The following is a 9,741-nucleotide window of genomic DNA, read 5'->3' as shown; positions in this document are numbered from 1 at the left end:
GGGAATTTCGGTATACGAATATCTCACTGACAATTTTCACAAAATAATAATAATAAAGGCGCACAGTCGTCTGTGTTTGTCGAATGCGTATCATCATGCTTACGAGAAGGAAGCTTCCTGGGCCAATAATTTATTTTGTGTGCACAAGGTTGAAATTTTGGAGTAAGAGGGAAAGGAAGATGTCCATATTTTCCTACGTATAAGCACAGTCTAGTATATACAGTCATGAAGTTTGAGTTCTGAGGGTGTTTGGAACAATAGAATGTGCAGGTACAATTTCGCATTGTCTGTAATGAGGTGATATTAGTGATCATAGTGGTTAGAAACTATTTATGGATGCATATTTACTACGTATTGAACTTCGTGACTGTATATACTAGACTGTGGTGAATGTCCAAAAATTATTACATTATCCAGTCTCCTTCGTGGCATTGTCTTTTACCAAGAGGACTATTCTAGCCCTCTTGTGTTTTGCGCAAAGAGTTAGGAATACTTAGAAACTCCTTGGTTTTACCCTAGATCATATATGTATGTATGATATATATTTTAATTAATCGTGAAAATTTTGTGGAGTCTCAAAAGATAGAGACGCTTTAAAAGAAAAAGAATTTGAAAATTGGTGTACATTGCAACAAAAGGGTAAAGGAGTGATTCTTAACAAAGAGTTCCCCCCAGCAAACAGCGGGATAAGAAATCACAAAGGTCTAACCCTCTCGGAATGGATATACGCCCTTAAAATGGTAGGCTATGTCGCTCTGGTCCGGGCTGTACTGGATAGTAGTCGGGATGGTACCCGCTGTAGCCACTGTCTCAGCGAGATTGAAACTCTTCCCCATATCCTTGGCTTCTGTCCCTATAGTCAGGCCCTTTGGAACATCCGTCACCATGCTGTCCATTCTACATATGCTGGCCGAGGCATTGAAGTGGGGTTCACAGTCCATCTAGAGGTGTGGGGACTAGCCACACAAGCAAGTGTTGGGCGAATTGATATCATTGCCATTAAGAACAACTCGGCATACATTCTCGATCCCACCATCAGATTTGAGACACATGCAGATCAACCGCATGAGGTGGACAGTGAAAAGAGACGGATCTATGAACCAACAATCCCGTTCTATAAAGATAAATATAGCTTTTCCCACATTGATGTAATAGATCTGATGGTGGGAGCACGAGGTACCATGCCCTCCTTCTTTGCCAACAAATGTAAAAACCTGGGGCTAACACACATCATTGTGAAGGAAATAGCCATTAGTGCCCTCAAAGGGTCGGTTCAGATATTGAGAAATCACTTGTATGGGAGTGATAATGGAAATTTCAAGTTATCTTAACCGATGGCTGTTGATTGGTTTAGATATCAGTGCCAATAAATCCGTACTATTATTTTTCTCGCGGTATGTCTGATGATATTTTTTTCCCCCTTTTTTAACTGTAAATGGGCACATTGGGCACATTTTGTATATTCGATTCCCTAACCGTTTCAAATGTTTATCATTTTACCTTTTAGGTGTGTTTCCAAATTATATGTAATACGCTTTGTCAAATCTGGCAACCTTTTCATAAGGGAAGCTAAATTTATTATTATTATTATTATTATTATTATTATTATTATTATTATTATTATTATTATTATTATTATTATTATTATTATTATTATTGATCTAGGGTTTTACGGAACATCTGTCACGGCTTCCTTGATCACATCTTGAACGTTCACGGGAATGAAGTTGTAATGTTATTCCTCTTATTTGTATTAATATAAATTCTAGGACGTGACTGATGCTGCAGACTGAAACAGGTATAACTTATAAACCCATTTCGTTTACAAAGATATGTATATAGTTACATTGTATTCTACTGTATATCAACGCAAGTTACATAGTCTATTCTTCACAAACGGCTTTAGCCCAAACCAAGATAGAATTTCTCCTTTGCGGTGTACGTCTTTTCATAGTGGAGAAATTTATTTCATACTTTGAAATCGTATATACAAATTGGCCAAAAGGAAGACGTATTTACATTTGATGCGTTTATGCAGTGCTATGCATGCTGTTGTTTTCCATTATCATTGAATTCTTAGTGTAACAATTATATATCGGCGGTTAATGTCTTTCTGACTCCTTCAATCATCGATTCTCGGGCTTTGTGAGATAAATAAGCTAATGTAACATCTCTAGAATCAACATGCTCATTTGTGTGTGCGCACAACGATGTAGAATTATTTCACATGCTAGTAAGTATATATATCCAAGTAGCTGATATATTGCATGGTAGTTTAACTCTCTTATTAGCCTATGTTCTTTTTCAGTCTTGATGGACATGATCAAGATGGAACGTGAGAAAGACCCTCTGGCAATAGAAAGAAGTGGTTACACATATACGGAAGAGGGAAAATCTTTGTCTGAGGTATTCTATATTGAGAGTGATTATTAATTACTATTTAAATAATTTCGAGGGAAAAATTGTTCCGGGGCGGGTATCGAACCCGGGACCTTGCTATATTGTTAAAAACGACATATTCAGGAATTAAAAAGTAATTAGGCAAATTAAGCTTTCAGGAATAACTCTCTGTAAAGTTAATTTGAATAATTTGGAGGGAAAAATTGTTCCGGGGACCTTTGGTTAAACATACCAACGCTCTCCCACTGAGCTACCCGGGAACTCTACCCGACACCGATCCAATTTTTCCCTCTATATCCACAGACCTCAAAGTGGGCTGACAACAGTCAAGCAACCAACATTTGAGTGCACACTAACTCTGTGTGACTTTAAATTGTGGTTTTCTGTTACGTACAGTGATGTGTATTATGCAAATTAAGCTTTCAGGAGTAACTCTCTGTAAAGTTAATTTGAATAATTTCGAGGGAACCCGGGACCTTTGGTTAAACGTACCAACGCTCTCCCACTGAGCTACCTCGAAATTATTCAAATTAACTTTACAGAGAGTTATTCCTCAAAGCTTAATTTGCATAATACACGTCACTGTACGTAACAGAAAACCACAATTTAAAGTCACACAGAGTTAGTGTGCACACAAATGTTGGTTGCTTGACAGTTGTCAGCCCACTTTGAGGTCTGTGGATATAGAGGGAAAAATTGGATCGGTGTCGGGTAGAGTTGCCGGGTAGCTCAGTGGGAGAGCTTTGGTATGTTTAACCAAAGGTCCCCGGAACAATTTTTCCCTCCAAATTATTCAAATTAGTTTTACGGAGAGTTATTCCTGAAAGCTTAATTTGCCTAATTACTTTTTAATTCCTGAATATGTCGTTTTTAACAATATAGCTTATCGTATGGCGCAAATAGCATCGTAGAATGTCTCTGGGCGGGACAGCCCACATAGGGAGAAGGCGATCAGCCGACTTCTGGCCTTGTCCGCATATCCCCTATCACTATAGCTGGTCCGCGGAACCATATTTCGCCATCTGTTGTAGTTGCTCAGCATCATCAGAATGCTGAGTTGCCTGGGGTATTATCACAGTCTAGTATACACAGTCACGAAGCTCAGTACGTAGTAAATATGCATCCATAGATAGTTGCTAATCACTAGGATCACTACTATCGCCTCATTAGAGACAATGGGAAATAGTACCTGCACAGTCTATTGTTTCTAGTAGTACCCTCATAAACTCAAGCTTTGTGACTGTATATACTAGATTGTGGTATTATACAGATTAATTTTAATTTTTTAGGCCGCCCTAAATAAGGGTTCGAATAGATCTGCCTACTGATCAATTCATAAAGAGTAATCATTAAAATCAATAGTGTGACAATTTGAAAGGAAAAAGAAAACATTAAGATAAATGATACGAAAACAAAGAAACAATAAAAGTTTGTTGGGTACAAATGATTACTAATTATAGCTAAGGATGATTTTAACACATGAGATCCTATGGCATCAATCGTTGCATCAGAAATTTTAAATTGTTTAAGTTGATTTAAAGTTTCTCGTGGGATCGTTCCACGGGTACCGAACATGAGCCCAAAAACTGTCCAATGTGTGATGTGGTATTGTGCTCCAAGATGCTGACAACAAGGCTCATATATGACTTGTTTTTTATGATACACCTTTTGTGGCTGTTGCTCAAGCATCTCGAAACGGATTGTGGGATCAAGAATGACACCCTTATCCTTCTGCCTATCAATTATGATGATGAATAATTTCAAGGGAAAAATTGTTTCGGGGCCGGGTATCGATCCCGGGACCTCTGGTTGAACGTACCAGCGCTCTGCCACTGAGCTACCCGGGAACTCTACCAGACACCGTCTCAACTTTCCCCTTTATATCCACACAACTCGCGTGGGCTGACGAAACGCCAGAGACCCACATCGAGTGCACACAAACTCTTTGTGACTTGAAATGTTTTCTGTTAACGTACACAGTGACGTATATATTATGCAAATCTAATCTTTCAGGTAAAGCTTTCTGTAAAGCAGATTTGAATAATTTCAAGGGAAAAATTGTTCCGGGGCCACAATTTCAAGTCACACAAAGTTTGTGTGCACTCGATGTGGGTCTCTGGCGTTTCATCAGCCCACGCGAGTTGTGTGGATATAAAGGGGAAAGTTGAGACGGTGTCGGGTAGAGTTCCCGGGTAGCTCAGTGGCAGAGCGCTGGTACGTTCAACCAGAGGTCCCGGGATCGATACACGGCCCCGGAACAATTTTTCCCTTGAAATTATTCAAATCTGCTTTACAGGAAGCTTTACCTGTAAGATTAGATTTGCATAATTATGATATCAGCACGTCTAGTAGAGCCATCAGAAGAGACGCAACCAACCTCCTCATAAACCTCATAGGAAGCATTCTGACGGATTGAAGATGCAATGAGAGAAGAAACTGTATTATGTCTGTTGATTTGGAGCAATTCTCCATGATGGCAGAAACACAAGACGTGAGGAAGCGTTTCTTGCTTGTCGCATCTTTTGCAATGGGTTGAGTCAAGTTTCATCGGCCTTTGCTCCTAACAAATTCAGTTACTAAACTGGAAGAATAGGTTATTTGTGATGACTTACTATCAGTTTCATCAGCAAGGAGATGTTACTGCTTAAAACATGACTTTCATTTATTTCTTACCTTGGTCATAACTTTGAGTTACAGATTAAATAGCCTTCATTCGAACTTGTTCGTTGTAGTAAGAGACGTTAGAAGTCGTGGAATCAACATTGCAGTTGACAACTGTACTATTTTCTGTCACTGATTACTCTCAGAAGAAACATCTAATGGAATTATTAAAAATTTAGTTTCACATTTCCAGTCATACATTTTCTGTAATAGCTTAACAGTCACTCAGAAATGAAATATATTTATATGTGAGAATAGGGTAAGGAAATAAGTATCTGCTTGAGCAAAACAATATCTTATTGTACAGCATTCGTTTACATCCTACAGTCCACACCTGTGGACTAACATTTAGCGCGTCTAGCCACGAAACCAGGTGGACCGGATTCAATTCCGGGTGGAACCAAGTTACCTGGTTGAGGTTTTTTCCGCGGTTTTCCTTCAACCCAATATGAGCAAATGCTGGGTAACTTTCGGAGTTGGACCCCAGACTCATTTCACCGGCATTATCACCGTCATCTCATTCAAATGCTAAATAATCTAAGATGTTGATAAAGCGTCGTAATATAAATAATAATACAATATGCAACGATCCTATAATTGTAGTAATTAAGACGCGAGTATGTTTATGAAACGAGCGCAAGCGATTTTCTTAATTTTCATACGAGCGTCTTTATTACCATTATAGGCAAGTTTCATACGACTTTTTATGCTCTAATATATTTATAACTTGAAATTATTCATAAGTATTCATATCATTCTTATCTGACTGGGGAACGGAACTGACCTTGTGCAATATCTCGTAAATTTTGAGATGTGCGCAGACGCGAAAGTATTGATTTTTTCCGACAAACAGATGTCATTGACCTTGATATAATCTAGAGAGTAAAATAAACATTAATCTTGATATAACCTTGAAATTGATTTAGACATTGAAACACGAGATGACAAATTGAATTTATTTGAATATTATTTACAATTAACGCTAATTATTATAGTAACAGAATATAACCTTCTGCGACAGTATTGAATTACCAACCTCCGTGACGTTTCGCTAGTTGTCTTTCGATTGCATATACGAGAATAATCGGTACGTGCGCTTTCATATTGCTACAATGGTGTTTTCTGATTTGTGGAACACCTGAACTTTAATGAATAGGTGTACTTTAATGTGGCCCATTTAAAGGGCTGCTACCAGGTGTATAATTACTACATTTCGGCATGGTCGAGCATAAATAAATTTACATGCTACATAATGAAGCTTTTTGTACAAATTATGTCACTACTGACTCTGGAGCATATACACATGTGTTCGTTGACATTAGGATTTAATAATAGCGTGCATAGACATTAAAAATAATCACTTGTTTCTAGTGATCAACTGATATTTTTCATAATTACTAACTTTGTGTGTTGCAGGAAGGAAATGTATTAGATCCACAAGTGACTGGAATTAAGATGGAATGTATGGACCAGTGCTATGATGTAAAAACCGAGATGACATTTGATGAAACTCATGTGCCAAATGACTATCCCGTCGTGAAAAGTGAACTTAAGGTGAGTGAAGTTCATGAAGTGACTTGGTCGGTAGTTCTCCCTCTCTAATATACCAGCTGATATGTCTGCTAGATTCAGGTGACCAGCTGATACCAGTTTCTTCTTATATTGTCCATTTCTTTATCCCATATCCTTCGGAATGATATTCACGCCAGTTGTTTCATAAAAACTGCAATCCTGAACATTCATTAAATCATAAACATTTTGACGATTCATTCCCGCTGATAGTTTTTGCCATATCTGCTTTTAATATAATTGACAGTCCAGTATGGAATATTGGTCACTCTCAGTTAATCCTAAGTTAGGTGTCCAAACTGTTGGTTTGTATCTGATATAGGAAATACAGTTATTTTTTTCTTCATCATCATAATCCAATTCAAGCACTAGACCTAGTGTCCTGTTGCGGTCTCTATGGTCTCATGCCATTATTTTAATGGTCTTGGCATTAACCGGACTGCAACGAGACAGAAACTCTTGGCCACGTGTTGGGCTTTTGTCGGAAAGGAGAGTTATTGTGTAACAACAGGCATCATAGAGTCCGTGGAGCTATCGCCTGTCTTCTTCGGAGCAAGGGTTGAGAAAGAGTAATGGAACGGAGAAAAATTCCCTCCGGCGCCAGGATTTGAACCCGGGTTTTCAGCTCTACATGCTAATGCTTTATCCACTAAACCGCACCAGATACACGAGGGAATTTTTCTCTGTTCCATTACTCTTTCATCGTATGATGACACAGAATATCTGCATGGAAATATCATATGTATTTCGGTACATTAAAATAATATATATGATATGCGTAAATCACTTCGTGATTTAAGACGGCGCTTATTCCGTCGGATCCCGGCCAACTAGTCACTCATAAAGAGTGCACCTCAGCACATGTGTGGACTTCAGTCCTACGTTCATAGACATCTATGACGTAGTGTAGAGGGCGGCCACCAGAGGGAACCCAAGAGTTGGAACTTAATCTGAGACAATTCTGTCCGACGCTGGGGTGGGTATCCGGTGTGGCTTAGTGGATAAAGCATCAGCACGTAGAGCTGAAAACCCAGGTTCAAATCCTGGCGCCGGATGGAATTTTTCTCCGTTCCATTACTCTTTCATCATATGATGACGCAGAATATCTGCATGGAAATATCATATGTACTTCGGTACATTAAAATAATATATAAGAGTTGAGAAGTTCATGAAGAGATCCACTGCATTTCTGAAGACGACTCTCACAGAAGAGCGGATATAATAGCAATAAACAGGCAACAACAAAAGGCTATTATCATAGATCCAACTATACGCATGGAGAGAGATCTAAACCAAGCTCATCAGATTGATCAGGAAAAGAGGGCCATTTATGAACCTTGTATTCCCTACCTTAGTGCCAAGTATAACATCCCTCTCTTTAATTGGTCAGTGACAGGTTTACTTTTTGGTGTTCGGAGTTCTTTACCAAAATTTACATATATTTTTAAAACAATTATCAGTATCATCTTTTGAAACTAAAAAAATCTTCTCGCGAATTCTTAAAGATTCCCTGCATATTATACAGTTTCATTTCTACCACTCAGAAGGCCTTAATTAAGGCTATGCTAATTTTAAATAAAATCTTTTATGTATATGTATAATTTTATAGTAATATTCCAAGATTTTATTTTATTATTGATAATCAATGGTGCTTAATTATTACATTTTATTTTTACAACAATATTCATATTTAATTGATTATATTTGTTTGCAGAAATGGGAGTATAAGGGTACAGTACATCAGTTATTCATAGATTTCAAAACTGCGTATGACTCGGTTAAGAGAGAAGTTTTATATAATATTCTTATTGAATTTGGTATTCCCAAGAAAATAGTTCGATTAATTAAAATGTGTCTTAGTCAAACTTACAGCAGAGTCCGTATAGGCCAGTTTCTATCTGATGCTTTTCCAATTCACTGCAGGCTAAACCAGGGACATGCACTATCACCTTTACTTTGTAACTTCGCTCTAGAATATACCATTAGGAAAGTTCAGGATAACACAGAGGGTTTGGAATTGAACGGGTTACATCAGCTTCTTGTCTATGTGGATGACGTGAATATGTTAGGAGAAAATCCACAAACGATTAAGGAAAACGCGGAAATTCTACTTGAAGCAAGTAAAGAGATAGGGTTGGAAGTAAATCCCGAAAAGACTAAGTATATGATTATGTCTCGTGATAAGAATATTGTACGAAATGGAACTATAAAAGTTGGAGATTTATACTTTGAAGAGGTGGAAAAATTCAAATATCTTGGAGCAACAGTAACAAATATAAATGACACTCGGGACGAAATTAAACGCAGAATAAATATGGGAAATGCGTGTTATTATTCGGTTGAGAAGCTCGTATCATCCAGTCAGCTGTCCAAAAATCTGAAAGTTCGAATTTATAAAACAGTTATATTAGCGGTTCTTCTGTATGGTTGTGAAACTTGGATTCTCACTCTGAGAGAAGAACATAGGTTCAGGGTGTTTGAGAATAAGGTGCTTAGGAAAATATTTGGGGCTAAGCGGGATGAAGTTATAGGAGAATGGAGAAAGTTACACAACACAGAACTGCACGCATTGTATTCTTCACCTGACATAATTATGAACATTAAATCCAGACGTTTGAGATGGGCAGGGCATGTAGCACGTATGGGTGAATCCAGAAATGCATATAGAGTGTTAGTTGGGAGGCCAGAGGGGAAAATACCTTTGGGGAGGCCGAGACGTAGATGGGAAGATAATATTAAAATGGATATGAAGGAGGTGGGATATGATAGAGACTGGATTAATCTTGCTAAGAATAGGGACGAATGGCGGGCTTATGTGAGGGCGGCAATGAACCTCCGGGTTCCTTAAAAGCCAGTAAGTAAGTATATTTGTTTGCTATTAATTTCCGGGTCCTCGTGGTCATCCTCAATTAAGCCCGGACGAGTTATTTCTCTCCCTCTCTTGTCCAGAAGGATGGTAATGTAACCCTGTCTTCGGCCATCTTTCTGTTGGCATTCTCTCGAAATGCTGTTGTCCACACCTGTGGAGTAATGGTCAGCGCGTCTGGTCGCGAAACCAGGTGGCCCGGGTTCGAATTCTGGTCGGGGCAAGTTACCTGGTTGAGGTTTTTT

General features: G+C 38.3%; 1 protein-coding gene across 1 annotated transcript in view; it reads left to right on the top strand.

The window, feature by feature from the left end:
* Positions 1-1,704: 1,704 nt before the first annotated feature.
* The window catches only part of LOC138691707 (zinc finger protein 664-like), a 29,160-nt gene continuing 21,123 nt past the window's right edge, over positions 1,705-9,741 (top strand). Inside the window, exons 1-3 of the mRNA XM_069813984.1 lie at positions 1,705-1,798; positions 2,309-2,406; positions 6,478-6,615. Of these exons, the coding sequence (XP_069670085.1) occupies positions 1,780-1,798; positions 2,309-2,406; positions 6,478-6,615 (255 nt within the window). The 5' untranslated portion in view covers positions 1,705-1,779. The remainder of the gene's footprint in view (positions 1,799-2,308; positions 2,407-6,477; positions 6,616-9,741) is intronic.

The sequence above is a fragment of the Periplaneta americana genome, chromosome 16 (genome assembly GCF_040183065.1).
Source record: "Periplaneta americana isolate PAMFEO1 chromosome 16, P.americana_PAMFEO1_priV1, whole genome shotgun sequence".
Classification (NCBI taxonomy): Eukaryota; Metazoa; Arthropoda; class Insecta; order Blattodea; family Blattidae; genus Periplaneta; species Periplaneta americana.
Note: the sequence above shows the minus strand (reverse complement) of the source record. Positions and strands in the feature narration are given on the sequence as shown.